We start from the raw sequence: 23,909 nt of genomic DNA, 5'->3' as shown, positions 1-23,909 counted from the left end.
AACGTGCTCTAGGAGAGACATTCTAATTAGTATCTTGCATTTGCATTGAACGATTCACACAATAATTAATTGTCCTTTATAAAAGTTTTGGGTTTATTCTCAGTGGTATTTGTTTTTTGAGTTTGAATAAGACATTTTGTCTCGACAGGTGCGACTGGCTGCCTCAGGGGATTTTGGCAACCTGGTGACGGGCAAAGCCGCAGCAGGCTGGAGGTGAGCATTCTCCAACCATCTCCCTTTTTCTGGATTTCCTCCGTGCCTGCTCCAGGATAATTTTGAGCAAGTAGACAATTTGCATCACAAAAATCATTTATGTGCTATTAGAAAATGAACTGTGTCTGTCTTTACCCAGTTACCAAGGAGGTGAACGGGGAATTCAGGCATACTACAAACCCTCTTCCTGCCCATCTGTCCACGGTTTCCTGGGGGCTGGGGAGCTGGACAGACCACCGGATAGCCTGTGGAACCTAATCTCCCAGCTGTCCAAGAGCCACATGTACAATCAGTCAGTCCGCTCAGTGTGGACACGACCACTAGATGACAGCACTCAGCTTGGTGAGCCAACATCCTCATAGGCAGCAGTTTTAATGTCAGTACATTTAATCTTGACTTAAACTAACAATTTTCAAGAGATTTCTTGCAACTTCATTCCTCTCTATCCATTCATTTGTTATAATGCTAGTAGTTAAAACATCATCTTAAAAAGTAAGATTCTTATTTTCTAATAGAGTTCAGAAAATAAAACACTGTTTAAACGTCATTGCTCAGAAAGAAAAACTGATGAATTACGGTTATGTAAGGTGACCTTATGCAATCCGTTTACCTTGCAAAAACCTTTGTGCTTTTGCTAAAAAGCAAATCTTAAAAATAAAATAAAATATTTACACTTTTATCTTGACAGCAAAACTATTTATATTTTGTGCTACGCAGTTAATAGAGCCTGCAAATTCTTCTCAGCGAACGCATCTGCATCCATTAACTATCTGTACTACAGCGTGGTTCAGCACGGTCTCATTCATCACTGCCAAGTTTGTTTTATTACGCGGCCAGCTCCATTCTCACACCTGCAGTGTGTTTTCATTTAATACCTGCAGCCCACCACGAGGCCTTTTTTTACTTCTGCTGGCTTCTTGTTCTCCAAGTTTTCATTCTTAGTACAATTTCTTTGTTTTTTATGCGAGCATGTAGAATTTAAACAAAAGTATCAAGTCACTGTATCGTGAATATGACTTTTTTTTTTTTTTTTTAGTGAACTTTCTTTCCACCAGTCGAGTATCCCAGTATTAAACAGAATTGGTGCTGGATAATTAAAACATCTAGTAGAAAGTAGTGAAGGTACGTGATTTGTTTATAGTGTAGTTTTTCTTTGTATGTGACTTTGTTTTTTAAATATTTTATTTATTGATTTTTGTCTTGCTACAGCATACACAATCACAAAGAACAAGCAAGAGTCTGTTAGACACTAAAATATACATAGAGAATTGAAGATAAAGATGCAGCGACCCGAGTTTGAGTCCAACACGAGGCCCTTTGCTGTGTGTCTTTCCACTCTCTCTCACTGCTCTCCTGTCCACGCTCTACTGTTACACTATCTAATAAAGGCAAAAGGCTCAAAAAATAATATTTTAAGAAAGAAATACAACTAAGAAGATAATCAAAATATATGAAATAAAATCCAGACTTACGTGTGTCACATGTGCTCAGGGGGCGCCGGTGCCAGTTCTGGTATTCTCTGGCAATTGCCTATCGATATGCACGGTACTGGGCTGTAAGCACAGGTCTCACTATCGGGTGTCATGTACTCGTGACGTCCGTTTCTGACAGTTTGGGGCATAAACATGCACAAGTGGCCTGTTGAGACTGTGATGGGAGACGCATCGAAGCTATCAAAGCCATGTGGGGGCTGCAGGTACCGTCTCATGGTACCAGTAATTAGCAAAAAGGAAAACTGGAGGGAAATCAGCCAGGAAGCATAAGAGGAGAACATCAGGAGTGCACCTGCTGTCACTTTCACTTTACAGATTGATATTCCTGCAGTTTAACTGGCTGGGTGTTAAACTGTGATAATTGTGCAGGCCCTTATTTTTTGAGCATTATTTTTATTACCTTTTAACTGATGGAAGTCTGAAACGGGCGACATGTGTCATGTGTGGTTTGTTGTGAAGATTATGAGTAGGCTCGTTAGTGTATTTGTGAAAGTCTGAGAAAGAGCCTTGCGCTCAAACATCACACTGCAAATAAAATCCTTGCACAGGAGCTGTTTGGTTTGTCTGTTTCTATAGTAGTTAATCTATTTCCAGTCTTGGGCTTTTATTACATTGCCCCAGTTGTTTTATTTCCAGGTTTTTCTCGACTATACTTGATCATTTTCACGTATCTCTCCATTTTTGTTTAGTTTACATCCTCACAGATCCGTCCACCTGTCACCTCAGCCAGCCGCGAGATTTCTGCTGCATCAGCTCGCAGTCCAAACAGGTGAGCACAGCTTTAACATCAACCAGCCGGCCCGCGTGATTACTGTTCATCTCCCCATCCTAAGGCTCAGGGAGTATGTGCAGCATTTACACGCTTTAGTTTGACAAAGAAAAATCCGGATTACATTGGAGTGCAAACAGCAATTTAACAGCATGACGTTCCTCATCCACAAAATGTTAAACATGCTATTTAGATACTACTCATGCTTAGAAGTCACCGAGCATAAACAACACTCTGACTCAGAGGCAGTGGGTGTGGAGGAAATCGTGTCAGCTGTTGGTTGTTGGTGCCGGTGTACACTTGCCTCTCGGCTGATCAAAAGAGTGCGGCACCTGTTTTATTGATATTGTTTTCTCTGCCGCAGGGTGGCTTGCACGTGCTGGCAATGCAATCTGTGTTTGAGGAGTCTCTCCCTCGGCCCAGTGTGGACGCCATCCGTGGGGAGATGTTGCCCAGTTGCTGGATCCTGCAACCAGTTAGACGTAATGAAAAGGAAGTAACCAGAGTCATCTACCTGCTACAGGTAAAATATGCTTGCTATAAATACATCCACAGGCTCTCATGCATCACTTGCTACTTCATTGGGTGCAAAAGTAATTCGGCCACATAAAGCAGAAGAATAAACCCGACCTTTGTGAAGGTTATGTTCGGTTTCTGTTTTTGTGGTCATTTTGGAGGCTGCAGTTTGTGTTGCTGCTGAATTATACTCCACTTTATTTATCAGGCTAAAACACCACGAAGACATCTTTCAGTGAATTACTTCTATATTCCACTATATTGCTTTTAGATAGATATACTTAATAGATTGGCAGTTGTGTGTATTGCAGTACAACCACTTGAAGGGTAGCAGAGTTGAAGTCTATGCATTTTAACTTCCAGTAAATCACAGTCTTTCGAGCTGATTATTGAGGCTGATTGTGCTGATCTAAACAGCAGGATGACTTTATGGCTCCACTGGCAGGCCTATCACTATTAGGGAAATTAGTTTCATGGAGTAGAAGCTTTTTTTCCTCCTTCGTTTCTTGCGAAGTTAAAGTTTACCACAGGAGCAGCTGATACAGCACAGACAAAAGACTTCACTCAGAATGCATCTTTATAATGAAAACATAATTGTATTTTTATATTTGCACATTGTTTGTTTTCTTCAGCAAAGTAACTTCACTGTGTTTGAGTAACTTGCTCACTGGACAATTCATTAGGTATACCTATTTAACTACTCATTTATGCAAATATCTAATCAGCCGATCGCATAGCAGCAACTCAGTGCATTTAGGTATGTGAACTACAAACGGAGTATCAGGATGGGGAATAAAGGTTATTTAAGTGACTTTAAACATGCCGTGGTTGTTGGTGCCTGACAGGCTGTTTTGAGTATTTCAGAAACTGCTGATCTACTGGAATTTTCCCAGACAACCATCTCAAGAGTTTACAGAGAATGGTCCAAAAAGTTCTCAGGGTAAAAATCCCTTGTTGATGCCAGAGGTCAGAGGAGAGTGGCCAGAAGCTGACAGGAAGGCAACAGTAACTCAAATATAACCACTTGTTACAACCAAGGTATGCAGAAGAGCGTCTCTGGTGTACAGCAGCAAAAGATTCACACAGATTTACCAACTTTGGGCTTTAGAAACATGGAAAAATGTTGCCAGGTTTGAATCTCAATTTCTGCTGTAATATTCAGGTGGTGTTGGTGTAAACAACATGAAAACATGGATCCATCCTGTCCTGTATCAATGGTTTGAGCTGGTGGTGTCATGGTGTGGGGAATATTTCCTTGACGCACTTCAGGAGGCCTTAGTGTCAATCCCTTCATGATCGCAGTGTGTTCCCATCTTCTAATGGCTGTTTCACTGGATGTGCAGCTAACAAATCTACAGCAACTGTATGAGGCATCGCTCTGTCATGTCAATGTGAACCAAAAATCTCTGAGGAATGTTTTCAGCACCTCGTTGACTCTTTCCACAAAGAAAATTGGGTCCAGCTCAGAATTAGCAAGGTGCACCTAACAAAGTGTCTGGTGAGTGTAATTTGCAGGCTGTACTACATGGATGTCATTTGTTATCTCCGTTTCCTCTTCTGTTTATTTTCAGCTGGACCTAGGAACTCCATCTTTTCCTCACCGTCTCGTGAACGCTGTTGCCAGACGGCAGGCAGCCGTGATCGCCGATCTTGACGCTTTCCTTTCTTCGTAAATCGACGGGACGCGCAAAGACGCATCAGCGAGCACTTAGATCCTCTCCATCACGGAGTCCGTCTGTCTTTTGAATTTGCACCTGAAATGTTATTTACTTGATTTTTTTTAAGGGCACTGTTACATTTTGTATCCAGACACAAAGTTGAAGCAGCTTTTTTTTTTTTCTTAATGAAGGTATTTTTGTAAAATATTGGTGTTTTTCTATATTTGTACATGCACATGAATATTTTCAAGACTGTTTTACCAAAGATTAGATGTTTTTAAATAAATGACTTGGCATTACAGTTATTGCCAGTTGCTTTTAGGTGCTTTCAGGTTGAGACCACTTAACTTTCTCTTCTAAATGTTATATCCCCCTGATGAGTAGCAGGCATTTTACCTCCTCAGTGACACTTTCTCCTGTGTTTACTTTCTCTTATATGTTGACTGAAAAATGCAGCCAGTTCTGTTAATGTTTTAAATCCACCAGTGTACATCTTCCTCGCACATGCACAATAAAATCCCCCCCCCCCACATTGTAGTGATAGACAAAACAAAATAAGACTATTTTCACAAACTTCTCTTTAGTCCTTTTTCTGCTGCATTTGTGTGCCTGCAGCATTTCCTCACATATTCAATAAGATTAATTCAGCAGAATATGAATTTCAAATGTCTCTTAGCAATTCTCAAAAATGGAAAAGCAAGATATGTAAGCTATATACTGTATTATATAGTAGCTCCATGTAGGCAAACCTGGAGGAATGGTAAGGAGTTGTTTTGTAGCTGCAAATGTTAATCAGCTCACTGCAGAAAAACATGAGGGGAAAAAAAGTTTTGTAGCAAAACAAGGAAGAGGAAAGTTGGGAACCTTTTGACTATTATCAACTCTTAAGGGCATGAGGGCAGATCAGTTTTGAACCAGAACATGATGGTTCATGCCCTCATGTCAAACATGCAACGTGCTGATGAGACTTTTAAATATGGAGACTATTAACCAGCTCCAAGGTTAAGCTCTCATAGTTTTCAGTACCCCGAATCTGCATTAGGTGAGTTTTTAAGCCCCCCCCCCCCCCCCACCCACCCCTACTTGTTTCCGAAGCCTGTTATTTATTTAGTTTCTCTTGCCTTGTGTTTGAAATGCTGTTGAATGTGTTATGTAGCTGTTTTTCGGAGTGCTGTTTGCGGCTGCTTGCACAAAACCTTTTATGCATTTAGTAAAATTGAAGAGGATTGTAAAAAGGTTGCTGTTTTAATGTGTACAGTTCTTTTAACTAAGATGAGAAAAGGCCAGACTGCTCTCAGACGTTCCGGGTCTTGTGTATTTGGATATGAAGCCATGTTATGTGGAGTCATTAAACGACAATGTTGGCTCTGCAACTAAAGCTCAACTAAACCTGTTCCCTGAGGCACCAAAGAAAAAGACAAGTGAAAAATGCAGTAGGAGCTGTATGGAAGGTTGAAGGAAAATAAAACTTCAGCAGGAAAAATTAATTGCAAAATTTTAACTTGAGTTAGTCAAAATTTTGAGATGCTTAACTCAAAATTTTGACTTATAGATTGCAATTTTAATGTTGTCAGTGTCTGAAACAAACCTCCGTACAGCTTTTTGTACTAATTTCTTGGTTTTTTTATTGCATATTTTTTATTTCTTAAAAAAAAAATATATATATATATATATATTTATGTTTTTCTGGTGTGATATGTATGTATTTTATTATAAGCGCCATACTTCTTGTTGCTAATAAGTTGTTATTAGCCATTTTTCAAATAATTTGTTTTTTATGACACAGAAACTGTTACATCAAAACCTCTTGTGTGTTCAGTTTTAGTCACCTTGTATGTAGCAAGCAGAACATTTACCTTTAGTGCTGAATGAAATTCTTTTTGGATATTGTTGTACTGAAAGGTGATATTAAAAAAACAAACAAACAAACATATTTCTCCGAGTGCTTCTGGGTTAGAAACATGCTGTTGCGCTATATCTTTAATGAAGTTTCTTATAAGATTATATCGGTGCAGTTATATCGCTTAAATGGTTTCTAAATGATCTTTATTCTTTTTTTTTATGTCATTTCGTCAGACTCTGACTTCATCACACAGGTGTGTCCACTCTCCTTGTCCAGGCCTCTCTTCTCTGCCTTGGAGGTGGCATTTCTGAAAGGGTCTCGATAGGTAGGTGGGTGGTTGCCGTGTGCGCGATTAGAGCCCTTTCTGGGCGGGGTGGAGTGCACTGAGGTGGGGGTGGGAGGCGTTGCACAGGACATCAGAAGTGTCTCTGCCATTTAGAGTCACCAGCCCTTGTCAGGAATGTCCGTCCCCTGCGCGCACAGATCATGTACTAGATGCGCCAACTTTATTTTTAACTCTGCAGGGTGGGTCACTCGCCTGGCTTTCGGGAATGACCGTGGAGCGCGCGGCGCCTTCAGCCCCTTTCCCTAGTCCCCAGTGTAGGACTGTGCCCACCTCGAGCTGTGGAGACCTCTGTGCGCTCTGACCAGGACCCCCACTGAGTCAATGGGATTATAACTGGTTTACTGGCAGGAAGAACACTAAAGATAAACACTTTCGGACAGAAGAAAAACCAGAAGCAAGTAAGTGTAAACTGAAGGCAGAACTAATGTGTCATTGCAAAATTAAATTAATGATCTTTGTGCAAATAGTAAGGGAGCCGTGTTCATTTATTTAGACTACTGTTCGCAGTTGTTTGTTGGTTAAGTTTCCTCCAAAGTACCTGTTGATCCGGGCTGTCATGTTTAATAATAACGTAAAAGCTCTGGATGATTTATTATTGTTATAATATTTACTAATAAAACCGCTAAACATTGTTATAATAAAGCTATATACAAATTTCCAAGTTATTAATTTATTTTCTTTTACTGTAAAACAGGGTGGCGTGCGTCTATAAATTTGCGCAGAAATAGGCCATTGCGCGCGATTGCGCACAAAACTGTACGCTTTCCAGAAGGTATTGCGGAACTATTCAGATAATTTACCAATCTAAAAGTAGCAACACTTAGCTCAAAAGTAGTCTGCTATACTTCAAGTATACTTCCGTCACTTAAAGGATCACAATGCTACTGAAACGTGTGCTTAGACATTTCCGAAGTACAAGTACTCAGAAGGTGTCTCCAGTGGGCTCCCTGTCATATTAATACCGGTGCTTTAATGTAGGTAATACTTTAATGCTGCTGATGTCATACTAGTTTCACGTCCAATATATTAGGAGAGATCACTCTAAAGTTGCATCATGGTTCATACACTTGTCGTTATTTTTTATAAAAAGTGTTTATTTTTCTATAAAAGTGACCCAAGAAAAGCGCCAGAAATATGTATTTCGTTACATTCCATCGCTTATGTTTGCCAAAGCTTGAAAACATTCCACTGTAGCATGTGAGCTAGTTTTCCCTTTGTTAAAGCACCTTGCAAAGCCTTTTCCACCTTTGATTGAAAGCAGTCTGCTGCCCTTTGAAAGGCAAAGATATGGCACATTTCCTGCTCAAAGAAAGTTCAGCTTTATTCCCCTTAAAAGGACAAGTGAGCATGTGTGGCTCTGTCTGGCCAGGCAGGGACTTCAGTGTAAACACACTCCAGGAATAGTTTATTATCGATTCATCTTAACCTCTTGCAGGATCACAGTCAGTGCTGTTGAAGTCAAAACAACATTGACCACAAGAAATGAGCTTCTTCTTTTAGCTTATGTTTTATGGATTGATATCCTCTCTACTCTTGGTTTCGGTATTCATTCTTTCATATATCTATATATATAGATATATAGAGATATATATATATATATATATATATCTATATATCTATATATCTATATATATATATATATATATATATATATATATATATATATATATCGAGAGAGAGAGAGAGAGAGAGAGAGAGAGAGAGAGAGAGAGAGAGATATCTATATATATATAAAAGCAAGTAATTGTTCTTTACTCCATATTGATCTCTGAGTGCTTGGTGTTTATGTCTCAGATTTACTCTCAGCTGGACCGCAGGCCTACCTCTCCTCAGTCCAGTTGCTCCTGCTGCTACAGTTTCACAAACACACTGTAGGTCACACATCTCGACCACACCCATCTCTTATTTCATCCTCTCCATCTGACTCTGTGCTGCTCAGAATAATGCATGGCCAGCTAATGTTTTGTTCTGCTCAGAGTGCAGAGCAAGCACCAGCGTAACATTTACTTACAGCTGGAAAAATGATCTGCAGACTTGTAATTCAACTCAGGTGCTGATTTGATGTTTGCATTGGACATACTTGTTCACAGTGTAGTTTTGCTATTTTAAAAAAAGGGGTCCAGTAAGTCCAGTAACAGGAAGGTTACCAACTAAGTTCAGCCAAGCATAAAGGTAGAACTTTCATTCACAACTTTAAAGATTTTTCCAAGATCCTCTGCTGGCGTTATATGCAGAGCTGTTTCCACAGAAGTCCAAGCTCATGTTGCATATACTTACACGCACCCAGGTCATGCAACATGTGGGGATCTGAAGGAATTCCAGCTGACATTCTTATCATCCCTCTTGACATTTTACTGCTTTGGAGAGATTATCCAGCACCTCTTACCCACCAACTCACAGCGTGCAGTCACAAGAATGATTTATATACAACAGGAACATGTTCTGGGGTCTTTATCTACTGTAGGTGATAGAAATCTATCCACAATCAGCCAAAAAAAAGATTTAATCAAATTAAGCTTTATTTGTAGAGGCGCAAGAACTTAACTGTGTCAATTTTCCATCATATTTAAACTCAGTAATTTAGTGATATGAGTGAAAATATAACTTTAAACAGAATGCAATCATTTTAGAAAAATGAAAAAGAAGCGAAACAGTGCACACATGCCTTTTATGCATACCACAATTTACATCTATGTATTTGTAATTTTTAAATATTTTCCAGGGTGACCTTCTGTGAGCAAGCAGGTAGATTAGAGTGTTCCCTCTCACTCAAGGACACCACGAGAGGACACCTTGCTATTGAGACACACATGCTGTGGCAGGCAGAGAACTTGTGACCTTTCTGTCAGTGGACTTTCTATAATAAGGAGTTCAGCATGTCTCCAAATGGAACTGACTGCAGCATCACCGTGTATAAACATGTTTGGATTTGTGTTCAGCAGCTGAATGGAGCGGTCGGTCAATCCCCAAACACGATTAGATTCTCACAGCTTAGTGACAGTTTGTGGATATGAATTTGTGTGCCGTGTTAGAGAGGGTTTGTGCAGTAGAAGTGCGTCGTGCAGTCATGCCGGCCAGGTTGTGCACGAGGTGATAAGGGGATCCCTAGTGGTGGGTGGAGCATCCCTGTGCTGATAACAGCCCTCTGCTGAGGACTGATACTGAGCAGGAGGAGGAGGGACACCTGTAGGATGCCATCACTGTGCATCACTGAGGGCCTCTTCTCTGAATGGACTGAACAAACAAACCACTGTAGTTTGTAATTTGTGTCAAAGTACATTTAGTAAAATACGGTACTTACAGTAAAGACAATTTAAGTTTTTTTAATATATATGTTTGCCACCTTTTAAAGTAATATTCAACTAATTATAAAGATGTAAAGTACTGATTATCATATGAAATACTGAGGACTGCGACAGGTTAAACTGTTAAAAGTATTACACTTATAATAACATAATGCCATTAGTGATGATAATCTCGTAGAGATGGAGTGCATCTACTGTTTTTAGTGAACTTTAGACTCACATAAAAAACTACAATTATTATCATCAAATTACAGATTATAGCCTTTATCTGTAATCTAGCCTTGATGCCATCATTTAAAGCTCTAATGTTAGTAAAAGCAAAATGCATTTGTCTTAATTTGTGCTGTAAAGGGGGACTTTGGCATGTTCTTTAACCCCATGCTTCATCTAATGGAGTTTTAACCTAAGTTAGACTCCCCGCCTCACTTCAGCTCACATGACTATTCTCACCAACAAAAAGACGCAAACACGAACACGTTCGTACTTCGAACTACGTGAGCGGCATCATTCAAAAGAAGGCGGTTTCGTCACGTTTCTGCAGTACAGAGGGGTTCCCCTCCCCCCGTGTGGCATGATAAGAGAGCTATGCTGTACCCAGATAGAGCTATCTGAGTGGTTGCCCTTCAACCCGCCATTCCACACGAAGAATACACAGACACACTGCGCTGTGACAGTTGACCAAAGTCACACGTACAAAATGGAGACTGTGGGGAGGGGGCACAGAAACTCATGTGGGCAGCTTGAAAGCTGCCATACATTTGATTTTTGTGCAAAAAAATATCCTAAAACTGCAGCTGATATCACATCAATGCCCCAAATTAAATTCTGGTGTCAGTTATAGATACAGCCTCGTATAGATTGAAACTCAAACCTCCCTCCAAAAAAAATGAACTGCAGAGAGAAAGTGCTCCTTACAGAATAAAAGCATAATTTTCCTGTTTTTTTTATCAGTTGGATGGCAACTAACTGTAAATATCATCACTGGTTGTGATGCAGATTATATTTTGACATCATTTAGACTATTAGATTGGAAAATTGCCTTTATATTGTCCCTAAAATACAGTAAATTAACATTACATTCTGCAACCAACAGCCCAATGATGTACAGTTAACTGTAAAAGCACCAAATTCTGACAATTTCTGGAAAATATTAAAGAAAAAACATACAGTTTGTGATTTTTTTCTACTAATCATTCTAGCTGAAATAATTGGGACAGAGAATAAATGATCATTTGCTTAGAAATGACCAAAGCTGTGTTATAATCCTAATCAATCATAACGTGACAGCGCTCTGTGTATTTGCCCTCTGTTTCAGGTCGCCTTCAGCATTCCGGGTTCATCCTGCCGCTTTTTCCATCTGCTCATCTCCCTCTTCACCCAGACCACCTGAGGACGCCGCCAGCCGTCCCCCCGCCCGCTCGTCACCCTGGCTGCCGCCATGACTTCCACCACAGATTTTGACAATGTGGAGATCACGCAGCAGTACAGCCGCATCAACACCCGCTTTGACCTCTCTGATGAGGAACTAGACAATGACAACAGCTCTGCCAGGCTGTTTGAGCGCTCGCGCATCAAGGCCCTCGCAGGTGAGTGCCTGCATAGTAAACAGGCCGTGTCCTCTGTGACAGATTTTCGAGATGACAGTCTTTTTAAAAGCGAAAGAGAAGGGCACAGAGGATGAGCTGTAAAGGGTGAGCACCTGTTTAACTTTAGTGGGGTTGAATAAAACTGTAACCTTCACTCAGATTTCTGTTACGAAAATGACAAAACTCCCACCGCAGGTCAGCTTTGAGTTTACTCCACGGCTTTTGCTAGCACTCTCCAGGGTTTGTTGTGTATGGATGAATCTAACAGTTACACCCAACCAGCAGCTGAGCCCTGACACTGCTCCACACCCTCTGCAAATAACTGGGATCACTTGCACATTCCCTGAATGTCCAGTGTCTGACTGATCTGGACAGCTGCCCTGTCCCTCTTGCTCCCATAGCACAGATCTTTGGGATTTCTGGCTAAGCTGGTAAGCTGCGACCCACCTGTGGGCCTGCTGCTCTGAGTTTTTAAATAGCAGTGTTCCTGTGGTAGCAGGAAGTGAAACACAAAAGGGGAGTGATGGAGGGTCAACACCATGTTCGGGGCACAAGAGAGATGATAGAACACAAATTAATCTCTGTGGAGTTCGGACTTCTGGAAGGGCTTAAGATTTTTAAAGAGATTGTAATGATATTGACACTGAAACATAGTCCTCAATGAACTTTGAACGAAAGCATTTTTTAAATGTTAAATGTTGTCAAATACACTAGTATTCAACACATCATCACCACATACAGTTTAAATGACAAACCTGTTAGTGGGCAATGACACCCAGCAGACACTGAGCGACATTAGTTTTTCCCTGTGTCATCTTTGGACCCACCTGACCAACACAAGTCCAATATTTACTACTTCAGGCGGTCGTACAAAGGCAGCAGCGACTGAACCAAAACATCTGCAGGATATAAAAGCAAAAAATATGCTTAAAGACATTTAAAAGGATCCTTTTATCTCAGAAAACTGAGGGCTAATATAGAGTTAGCAATCTGACCCACTATAATAAGAAAATAAATATTTAATAGAATGGCTTTAACAATACAGATCAATGAAGCTGATCACTGTCACAAAAGCTGACAACTTCAACTTGTGACTGGATTTTGTGTAAGCACACACCGGCTGTTACATTCTGTGTAATATATATTATGCGTGAATGCATGGCATCGTGTGAGGCCATGGGTGTACAATTTGAGTCCAGTGTGGAAAAACTGGGCTCACCAACCAACAAGGAAAACCGCTTTAGGGAGAATTATGTTGTAAACACAGATGACTGGTGTCACTTAGCTGCTTTACCGTCATCATGTTCAATCATGTTAATGCTGCTTCTCTCACTGCTGCGGCTCATTAGTCTAACCCAATTTCCTCCTTTTACAAAATTTACAAACAATTTTGCAACCATTTGCTCCAAGCAGTGAACGCGCCAGACAGAAAAAATGGGCAAACACAGAAGGCGAATTCTCTGTAAAATTCTGGACTGGATAACAATGATTAAAGTAGCAGTTTTGCAGATGAACGTCAGTCTCTCTCATCAAAGCCATCTTTTTTTGCCGACAGGCACATGTCAGTACATCGGTGCATCCGTGCAAAATTTTTACTTGTCATAAATAGTACCGAAATTGTGATTTGAACTTAGATTCAGTTCCTCCCATGCCTGAGTAGTTTTCAATATTTGATACTCAAAAAAATTCCAGAGGTTTGATACCGGCTCCTATTTTGGGTTTCCATGTTTTTTTTCTTGTTTTTTTATAAAGAAGCACTACTTTTCTTGCTGTCTCTTTAAGTGATGAAGGCTTCTGTGTGTGGGTGCTGGTGATGTTGTGTTAGAGTGCTGCTACTGTAATGCAATAAGTGTTTCCTGTCAGAGAAAGAGAGAGAGTGAAGGAGGGAGGAAAGTGATAAGAGAAGCAAGAGATGAGAGAGGCTGTGAATGACACCCGCTGCTGATTTACAGCTTGTGAGCTCAGAAATATGCTCTCAGCAAGCCATCAAAGAACATACAGGCCGTACTGAATATCCACTAGTTTACACTGCGTCTTACTTCGGCTTAGAAAACGCACGTTTCTTTAAGATACGCTTCAGTTTTGTGATGGTTTATTGGCTCAAAAAATAACTGCCTCTCCATGTGTACAGTTAACATTCAGCGATGTCACGACTTTGTGGGAGTGTTGGGTACAGGGAGGAGGGGGTTTGTGGGAACACGTGGATGTATTGAAACATAGTGTATGCACGGCTGGAGCTGGAGAAACCACTCAGATCTGAACTGAAGGCTGCCTGAGCTCTCGTGTTGCCTGAGAGTGGAGGCAGAGCATCACCACGGCAGCAGTGAGGAGAGTGAAAAAGTAAAAGGAGGAAGAGGAGGGAGGGAGGGAGCAGGAGTGAACGCGAGAGGGATCTGGAAAGGAGGACAGAGAGCCAAGAGACTGGGAAGAAGAGAGACGTGGAGTGCCAAGCTCCTCTGCTGGCTCCAGAGGCGGTGTGTGTTCCTGTTGTTGTTGTTTGGGGGTCAAGATGAGCAGCCCGTGCCTGCTGCGCACTGCCCCTATAAGCCAACCCCGGCTCAGAGAGGTCAAGATCAGCGTGAAGGCCAGCAGCAGGGAGACTACAGCCATTCGGAGCAGCAGCGGAGGGGCCAAGGAGGCTTCCAGCCGCTCTTACATGCCACCTGAAAAGGAAGCACCTGTGCGGGTCAGCGTGAGCAGCAGCCGGAGCAGGAGCACGCCGCCGGTCCACAGGGCCCAGAGACCCGAGAGCAGGAAGTCATCAGGGGGAAGCACCTGCAAGCAGCAGCAGCAGCTGGAGCACCACCCGGAAAAGAATGGCACCATCCTGCATGTCCCGCTTGGCGTGGCACCCACGGGGCTGTCCCCTTTCTCCTCATCCTCCTCCTCGTCCTCCTCCTGCACTCCCAGACGTCAGCGGCCCTCTCGCCCCCATGCTACCCCTACCCCTGCCCCCCCCCCCTCCTCCTCTCGTCCTCCTCCTCGTCCTCCTCGGCCAAGAGTATGAAGCGAGCTCGCTGGCTGAGTTACAGCACCTCTAACATCTGCTTCAACTCCATCCTGGACGGGCGCTTCAGGCAGCTGCAAGGTACAGGGTCCTGGTGGCAGAGCTGTGCGCGCGTGTGTGTGTGAGTGTGTGTGTGTTTGTTCACCCTCTTATGCCTCACAGACACTTTTCCAATTATGCCCCTCACTTACCCAACTTGGGTTTCTTGTTAGGCCGGGGTGAGATGGCAGGGAGGTCGAGCTGCGAGTTGAGTAAGTGTGAGGCTAGTTTGTCATCCTGTTGTAAGAACTGGAAAAAGGCTGCAGCAAGTAAGTGCAAACTTCCATAGCAGTTGCCATTTTATTAAATGTATTTGGTTGTAATTTATTTATTTCCAGGAAGCTGTGGCACTGCCCCAATTGTTCACTGACTTGACTTTGAATAATTCATAGGCAAACTCCTAAAAAGGTTGTGATGTTTTTCCCTCCAAAGCCATTCATGGCTGGCTACTGTTACGCATTCTTATGTGCCCTGTTTTTTATTTATAAACAAGAAACATATCCGTCATTGTGCCACCTATTCTCCGTATGGCCCTTTCCACTTATAAACTCTTCCAAAGTACAAAGTATGAGTGCGTTTCGTTCCTAACCTCCTTTCCCCCTGAACGACTTGCGTTGGCGGTGTTAAAAAATAATCAATTTCTCTGATGGTTTTACCTTCTCCCTGCCCGTGTTATTAAGGTTTTAAAAGAGAGGTCTGCCGTCACAGTGGATTTTTGTTAGCTTGCACTATGCTATCCAACTCCCCGATGACAGGAGTGCATTAGTGAGTGGAAGAAAATGGAGGAGACGATGCAGGAACAGAGAGGGGAAATGCTTTTTTCCCCCTGCCTCTGCTAGATTTCAAGTATTGACTGATTCTGTAGACTGCAGAGGCAACTGATACGTGAAGCAGCAAAGTTTTGAAGCCTCCCCAAATCAGGGATGTGTCTTGAGATGTGTATTGATCCACCAAATGCATTTCATGATATTTTATTTACTTCCTATTTACCTGCTATTAGGGAGATCTGGCCAAGACTGCAGTTGGGCAGAATAAGATTTGTGCTTCACGTTTATTGGTTTACTTTTGAAATGTACACATGCTCGCTGTTGTCAAGTATTTCTGCCGCCGAGTTGTTTGACTGACCTTTAACCCTTTTAGTTTTCACCAGCGGTGTGTGCACCTCTCTCCAAGCCCTTAATCCTCTGCTGTTTTCTAATTATAAATACAATCTCACCATTGGATTGATTCTCAGATTATTTTTTAATGTCTTCTTTAAGCTTGAGCCAGGCTTTACAGTTCACTTGCTTCTTTTGCATCTGCTCTAAATACCTTGCATCAAGAAACCCTGGGACCATCAAATATGCATTAATATGATGCTCAGCAGTTGCCAAGTACATGTAATGAAGACTCAGACAATCCACTTGCCCAGTAAGCTAAATTTTTTAGTCAGTTAGATGTCTAAAAAACATCTGTAGTAGTACTGTAGTGCTTAGATATTTAGGATGAAATCTGGTTGAAAGGTCAAGCTTTAGTAGATGTACCAAATCCCACATAGACAATGTTTAAACAGCTATATATCTATTTAAAAAAAGCTTATTTTTGCATTGAGACTGATTGCTTGATGAATGATTTAACCTGCTCACCTAGATCCTAGAATACATCTGCCAAAGTATAGCCTGCTTTTAGCCCAATCCAACATTTAGAGATGTTTTTGGTGGTACAAATATGTGATAATAGGAGGGAAGTGTTGGTCAGTCTTGTTAATAAAGCACAGTATAATAGCTGTGGGACAGGTGGAACTGGCAGGGCCATGACTCAGTCATGTAACGGGGTGCTCTAAGACCTTTGGGCCAAACTCACTAAGAGCTGACTGTGGGAAAAGACGGATCAAGCTTTATACAGGGAAACTCCATCAGCATGAATAAGTCATCGGGCTTTCGCTGGAGTCAAAGAGTGGACGAGAAATTACAAAGTAAAAGCATGTGAAACAGAGGAGTGTTTAGTAAGGTTTGCACTGATAGCAGGCGGGAGGGTGGATAAGGGACAAAACGCAGGCGTGACAAGATGCAGCTGCAGTCCAGTGGAAAAAAAAAATGAAAGCGGACATACAGTATGACTGCTGCACTTACACTTAATATTTAATAGCATGGCAACAGCAGGGTGACGAACAGCTGAACAGTAAGGTTATACTCAGCCTGTATCACAAATTATTAGTACAGCCAGTTTTATATTTATAAGCTGGACTTAAATGTTCATATTTCACTTCCACCAACATTAATGCTTTCAAATAGCTTTGATTGATCAGTTTGCAAACTGGGATACGTTTGCATTTCACACTAGCTTCACTGATTTTTAAGCTCAACCACATAAATAATGTTAAAATGAAATATTAATCAAAAATTGAATTAATGACCAATAAACTCCTGCTCAGTTTCATAAAATCATGGATTTTGGTGCTCCAGTCGTCTTTTTCCTGGTGAGTCCACCAGACGTCAGCTGATGTTACTGTTGGCGTGTCGTTGAACATGGCGCAGACAAACATCTCAATAGCTTTAACACAAATATACAACATATTCCATATTAGTAAGTAATCAGAGGAGGCGTGTCCCGATTCCTGCTCCTTTCTGTGACTGAGTTTGAGCTTGCCTTATTTCTGACATCTTATTTTTGAAACAAGAGAGCCAAGAAAACTTTTGGACTTAAGAAGAAATGCTATCTTTGTCTCGTGTTAAATATAGAAGGTCAAAAAGCAAATGGAAAACCCAAACCTATGACCCGTAGAGTTAGGGTGTCCGGAGGCTCTGTTATGCAACGTTATGGTTTGGATCACTGCAAATCAATACAGCGCTGTCCTCGGTGACATTCCTCTCCTTATGTGAGTGGTCTCTCCAGAATAAAAGTGCATCCCTTGCAGCAACTATATGTTATATTATTTCCATATTTATTTACTTGGAAACCAAAAAGCTGCAGGAAGTGTCATTGTAAAAGGTTCCAGAGCAAGCATGTACTCTTGAAGCTTATCCAATAAACTGTATGTTACAGTCTCATAGGCAGCAAACTGCTCTATTTGAGCTCTCTATTATTAAGTACTCTCAAGTGTATGAAACCCCTGACTTACATTTACAAATTTATTCTGCTCTCCATCAGCAATTCATGGTGTTAAATTGTGTATTCTTTAAATAATATTTGAAGGTCATAATTCAGCAGGCTTAGTGGCCTCATATTCTCAAAGTGAAGTGCCTCGAAAATCATCAGTGGTGACACTAAATTATTATTATTATTATTGTTGTTATTGTTATTATTATACAGCCATCTGGTCTCAGTCACCCTCCAGGTTTCATACCCTCAGTTGCACTTTAGATTTCTTCCTTAGTAATTTTTGACCCCAGGTGTCCTTTTTGTCTTCATCTGAAATGTAAATTATAGTTAACCACTTAACAATTGTGGGACTATGAAATGTCCAGAGGGCTCTATTAATTTTAATTGGATCTGCAATAGATATCTCATTACTTTTAATTGATGTGATTGATTTTTTTCCTTTCTTTTTTTTGTTCGGTGTAATTTGCTACTTTCTGTGATATAAATGCAAAAGCTCCCAATTTTTATTACATTGTAAATCAACTCTGAGACCAGCAAAGAGAAACTCTTATATGTAACTCAATACTCGAATATTAAAATCACAGATGTAACCAGATCTTGAGTCAGTAATCATGTTGAAATTATAATTTTCTGCTGCTCTAAAAAACCTTAACTGAGTTTATAGGATTAAACAGAACTTAGTTTCCCAAAGAGGGCTGAGGGCTTTTTTTTTTTTACAGAGCACTTATGTCATATTGAGCTTGTTGAACTGTTCATCTGGAGACAGCTCAGTGGGGTGCATGCAAACAACAGCTTCCCTCCCTCATACTCTCCCCTCCTATCTTCCCTCCCCCGTTGTCCTCCCACGCTTCCTAAATGGCCAGGAGCATCCATGTGGGCTGCGTCCCCTCTCAAGGTCTCCCGATGTGAAGTGATACGGCAAAACTCTGTGCACGTCGCAGGGATGCACTGTAATTGTCCTCTCCTCTCTAAACCCCTCTGGAGGCAGCACTCCAAATAGTTCAGAAAGGATTTGTTACAGTTTTTATTTTTATTCGAGCCTTTTTGTGTGCGTGTCTCTGCTTTCTGTGCTGCTGACAGATAATGATGTGACCATTTGTGCTAAATCAACACTGACACCACTAATGGAGCTTTGCATGTTTTAATTGTCATTACTTTTTCATGGCGCAGTTATCCATGCTGTTGTTCTGCTGAAGGGAGCAGAATGAAGCATGATTTATTTACAGTACTCCGCTGCACCTTGTGTTTTACGTACAATAACGCCTGATTTCTTCTCTTTGATATGCTAAAGACCGAGCTGCTGCTTCAAAGTTGCTCACTGGGCGGTTTTTAAAAGTAGGGAAGATGCTGCTGGTGATGTGTCTTGGTCTCTTCTCCTGGATGGGTCTCTTTGGACTAAACCTGAAACACTGCAGTCACTCTCCCCATTACTTTCTTTCAGATCTGACTCACCCTCTTTTTCCTTTCGTCCTCTTGACAGGTTTACCTAGCAGACTCCCCGTCTCCCCCCTCTTTGTCCTTCTTAACCTTTAAATCAATATCTTTAACAACTTCCCTCTACTAGCTCTTCTTTTGTTCCTCCTCTTGAGCTGTTCTTTGCTTGTTCTCGACAACCTCAGTGTTTGAATCATTTATTACACCAGTCCTTAAGGATGCAGTCCTTTGCACTCCGTGGTTTGCAGCTGTATTTGGGTTCGGGAATAAACAGGGCGATCTGCAGCAGGCATACCAAAGGGAAGTCATGTGGTGCAAGCTGGGATGACTTGAGGAGAGAATGTCTCATCACTGATCTAAACTTTAGGAAGCTATGTGTGGGATAAAACAAAAGCAGCGGAGAGGTGGGGATTTGTACTGAGTTGTGAGTAAAATCAAGGTCAGTATCATCAAAAAGCATCACCCTTCTGCTTTACTTGATCCAGTCTAAATTAGTGCACCAGGTCTTTGAGCTTCAATTAAATCCTCTGTGTTAAATCAAGTTATCCTTTTACAAATTTCTATTGTGATTCCAAGCAAGATTTAATTTTAAATTGACTTGACTCTGGGGTTTTTACTCTTGCAGAATTTGACCATTTTTTAAATAATAAAATTCTCAATAGCTTAAATCATTTCATGCACTGAACATCCATTTAATCTTTGTTGTATTTGGTTATGCTATGAATGGATTACCTGCTGCAAAGTAATTTGTACAAATGTTTCTGATTTAGGTTATTTTTCATGGGGTAATAACTGCTAACAATGCGATGACCATCCAGCCATTCTTGTCCATTTATCTTAGTTTTACTTTTTCATTGGCTGGTACTGGTACTGATACCAGTACTGGTGACTTATTAACATCCATTCATCCTCTTTCTAAACCAGTGCTCAGAGGAACTGCAAAAAAATGGAAGCTACATGTCAGACTGTTATAAATGTTAAAGTAAATAACCTGAAGGGCTGTTCGGAAGGGTTGCCAGAAAAAAAAGGAACATGGCAGCAAAGCTTAGTTTTGCAAAATTACAAGTGAAGAAAGTAGAAGACGTCTGGAACAATGCCCTTTGGATAGACAAGGCCACCATGGAGATGTCTGCCATAATGCACAAAACCAAACACAGCATAATGACAACAAACACCTCATACTAGCTGTCAAGCATGGTGATGAAGGGGTGACACTTTGGGACACAGGCCCTGGGCACCTTCCAGTCCTTGAGTCAACAATGAAATCCTCTGTATACCAAAGTAATCTAGAGTCACGTGTGAGGACATATGTCCGACTGCTAAAGCTTGCTCCAAACTGAATGATGCAACAGGACAAAGATCCCAATCTACAGCAGAATGACTGAAAAAGGAAAAAAATTAAAATGCTGCAATGACTCAGTAAAAGTCCAGACCTCAACCTGATTGATATGCTGTAGTGGGATCTTAAGAGACACATGCATAAACAAATGCCTGCAACCCCACATAGTGTATAAGAGTAATTCTGGCCACATGTTTCTGAAGCCTTGAGTTGAGGATTTCTGCCATCATCACTTTGGTTGGGAAAAAATTGATGTGATGAGAAAGTACAGATTGTGATTTATGGATAATGGCTTGTGACTGATGACTTGTTAGCCAATGGTGGTTTCATACCACAGATCATTCATTTTAAACATGGAAAGTATGACTAAAATTTACAAAATAGACTTTATTTTTATTTAGTATGGCCTAAAACGAGTGACTGAGTCGGTAAAGTCAGCAGAAAAGTGTTCTCAGAGGTCATGACAGAAAGCCCCTTTCCCATAGACTTCCATGGGAACACTAATCTTTTTGCAACCACATCCATCGCCATCTAGGGGCCTTCAGACAAAATGCAGGCAGAAGGCTTCATTTTTCTAACCCTGAGGCCACATCCATTTTTATACTGTCTGTGTGCAAAAGTGAATGAACTGAAGCAAAATTGTAAAGAATTACTGGCTAAAAATTCTCTATAATGATGTGAGAGACTTACAAAGTTATGCAGAAAATTATTACTTCATGTTAATGCTGATAAAGGTGCTTATACAAGCTACTGAATCGTGGTGCGTGTACTGTACTTTAATACACTGCTTCTACATTTTGCTTAGTTAGTTGGTTAGATAAATAATGACACTGTAATATGTCATGTTTTAGGTCATTAAGGTAAGTCTTATAGAAACACACTGAATGCCCATTTATAGCAATACACCCACTCAGACCTCCCACATCTCCATTCACAGTGCATTTGGCCACAAATAAAATAAACAGAGTGTAGTACATTGGGTCTTTCTGCCATATGGTCCCATCAAAATTGGTTTTATTTTTGCTGCTGAGTAGGAGGAATATCTTCCGTACATTTTAATATGACGCGCGTGTCTGCGTGAGCGTGATGTGTCACCATGTGGGCAGCGCTCATCCTCCCAAAAACCTCTCAGTGTGCGATGTTCGTGCCATCTTCATCTTTCTGCCTCGCCATTCCCGAGCTCTCGTGCAAATCTCCCGTGGAGATTTTTTCAACAAAATTACAACACATGGCATAAATACGCTGCATCACGTCTGAGGAGGCATTGATAGTCACAGTAAAGCTTTTGCCTTGTGAGCAAACACCAAGCCTCCATTATATGAAAAATCATGAAGAGATATGAGCTGTCATGCTATTTACCAGCTTAAGCGGAAGTGACCGCTAATATCTGCTCCATGATCAAGTAAAAGGTCAAAACTGCCAGTTTCTGAGGTTTGTCAGCACTTTAAGAGGCTTGATGGATGGTTTGATTGACATGCTGTTCGGATTCTAATAAAAGAGATGCACTGTACAAATACAGTGGGGATAATGGGACTGGCCCTTTAAAATTGGCTGTGTCATACAGAGGAGGTCTTCTCCAGAAGGGCAGCATGCTGACGAGATTGATTGTTTAATGAAGATTCTGTTAGGTGGATATTGATGGATTACTGAACCGGCATACGGGGCACAGGCCTGGAGGCCCAGAGCCTGATTCTTCCTTTGAAGTGACATTTCTTGTTGGTGCTCACAGTGTTTTGCACCCGGTTGATCGGTCTTTTAATTCTATCTGCCAATCACATTTAATTAAAATACAGTAAAGTTGGTGAAGGAATATAAATTAGGGGGAAGTGGAATAGTTCTGTTTAATAAACTGCAATGGTTTTCTATGGAATTTAGGTCTGGTGGTGTCTCAGTATTAGGTGTTTCCCATATTTGGAAGGGGTTGAAGTTCATTTAAATGTCTCATTGTCTTATAGTCATTTATGCTGTTGAAGTAATAATATTTCCTGATTTGCAGATTTGATGTATGGTGTGAAACAACATTATTAGCTGAATTGGAAACAATTTGAGTGGATGCTGGCTGCAGACAATGCTGCCAGCTAATTTAGATAACTTCATGTTTTTTAGCAGCAGTGAAGCAGAAGTATACACCTTTGCTTTACCCTGTACTAGGAATTAATTTAACTTGCATGATATCTGTGGCTCTGGAGCAGATTTGCAGATGTTCTGTAACTCCTGCCAGGTTCTTCCTTCAGCCTCCCAGGCTTCCACTCGTCTAACGTGCCCTTGTGCAAGACTGTAAATCCCTACCAGCTCCAGTGCTGCTCCTCTGTAGCTCTGAGGATTTTGCATTATTCATGGGGCTCATGTTCTTTCTTAACTTTGTGCTCTCATCAGACGAGCGAGAGGCGGTTCAGAAGAAGACCTTCACTAAATGGGTCAACTCAATTCTGTCCCGGGATGACTGTCGCATCTCTGACCTCTACCTGGACCTGCGGGATGGACGCATGCTCATTAAACTGCTGGAGGTGCTGTCTGGTGAACGACTGGTAAGAAACGTTTCTGTTTCAGTTTATATTCCTCTTTATATTCTGTGTATTATTTTTCTTTGAAATGCTCTCCTTAAATCGTTTTTTTTGTCCTGGTCGTTGTAGCCAAAACCAACAAAAGGCAGGATGCGTATCCACTGTTTGGAAAATGTGGACAAGGCTCTCCAGTTCCTCAAAGAGCAAAGGGTCCACCTGGAGAACATGGGTTCCCATGACATTGTTGACGGCAACCATCGCCTCATCCTCGGACTCATTTGGACCATCATTTTGCGTTTCCAGGTAAACCTAGGACATGTGATTGTCTGTGTCATGTTGTTTTAGACTATTCTTTCTGTGTACATTGAGATTAAAGAAAAAGAAAAGAAAAACAGAGACCAATTCTTTGTAAGTGTAAACATACTCAGCCAATAAAGCTGATTCGGATTTTCAGTCCAGTCTTTGTACCTGAGCATTTTCAGAGGAATGTTGTGCTGTTAAGCCTCTTAACACTGACCTATGAATCATAATCAAGGCACATAGCTCAAGGGATGAACCAGTCTTCAGCAGCTTATCGCAAAAGCATATAAATGCTTCTCATTTCTTTAGTTGAATCTACGGGCAATGCCACTGATAATACAGACTGACAGGCATAAAATATTTTTTCATGCAACCGAGATGATCCCCAAAGCGCTATTAGTCATATCTCAGCATGGTGTGCAGTGTGTCTCTTAAAAATCTGAGGAAAATCAAAGCTGGAAACACAAGAACTGGAC

At 41.2% G+C, this 23,909-nt stretch overlaps 2 protein-coding genes across 6 annotated transcripts in view; both read left to right on the top strand.

The window, feature by feature from the left end:
* stard9 (StAR-related lipid transfer (START) domain containing 9) overlaps nucleotides 1-5,174 on the top strand; it is a 36,778-nt gene extending 31,604 nt beyond the window's left edge. For 2 of the 5 annotated variants that reach the window (XM_039603119.1, XM_039603118.1), the window contains exons 28-32: nucleotides 149-213; nucleotides 353-555; nucleotides 2,396-2,475; nucleotides 2,840-2,998; nucleotides 4,563-5,174. In XM_039603119.1, coding sequence (XP_039459053.1) covers nucleotides 149-213; nucleotides 353-555; nucleotides 2,396-2,475; nucleotides 2,840-2,998; nucleotides 4,563-4,664 — 609 coding nt within the window. In that variant the 3' untranslated portion in view covers nucleotides 4,665-5,174. Of the gene's footprint in view, nucleotides 1-148; nucleotides 214-352; nucleotides 556-1,249; nucleotides 1,336-2,395; nucleotides 2,476-2,839 lie in introns of all 5 variants that reach the window. The other 3 variants (XR_005609347.1, XR_005609348.1, XR_005609349.1) reach the window with 3 other exon arrangements.
* Nucleotides 5,175-6,888: 1,714 nt separating this feature from the next.
* sptb (spectrin, beta, erythrocytic) overlaps nucleotides 6,889-23,909 on the top strand; it is a 43,284-nt gene continuing 26,263 nt past the window's right edge. The window contains exons 1-4 of the mRNA XM_031736943.2: nucleotides 6,889-7,236; nucleotides 11,459-11,729; nucleotides 23,006-23,157; nucleotides 23,263-23,436. Coding sequence (XP_031592803.1) covers nucleotides 11,582-11,729; nucleotides 23,006-23,157; nucleotides 23,263-23,436 — 474 coding nt within the window. The 5' untranslated portion in view covers nucleotides 6,889-7,236; nucleotides 11,459-11,581. The remainder of the gene's footprint in view (nucleotides 7,237-11,458; nucleotides 11,730-23,005; nucleotides 23,158-23,262; nucleotides 23,437-23,909) is intronic.

The sequence above is a fragment of the Oreochromis aureus genome, linkage group 19, assembly GCF_013358895.1.
Source record: "Oreochromis aureus strain Israel breed Guangdong linkage group 19, ZZ_aureus, whole genome shotgun sequence".
Taxonomy (NCBI): domain Eukaryota; kingdom Metazoa; phylum Chordata; class Actinopteri; order Cichliformes; family Cichlidae; genus Oreochromis; species Oreochromis aureus.
Note: the sequence above shows the minus strand (reverse complement) of the source record. Positions and strands in the feature narration are given on the sequence as shown.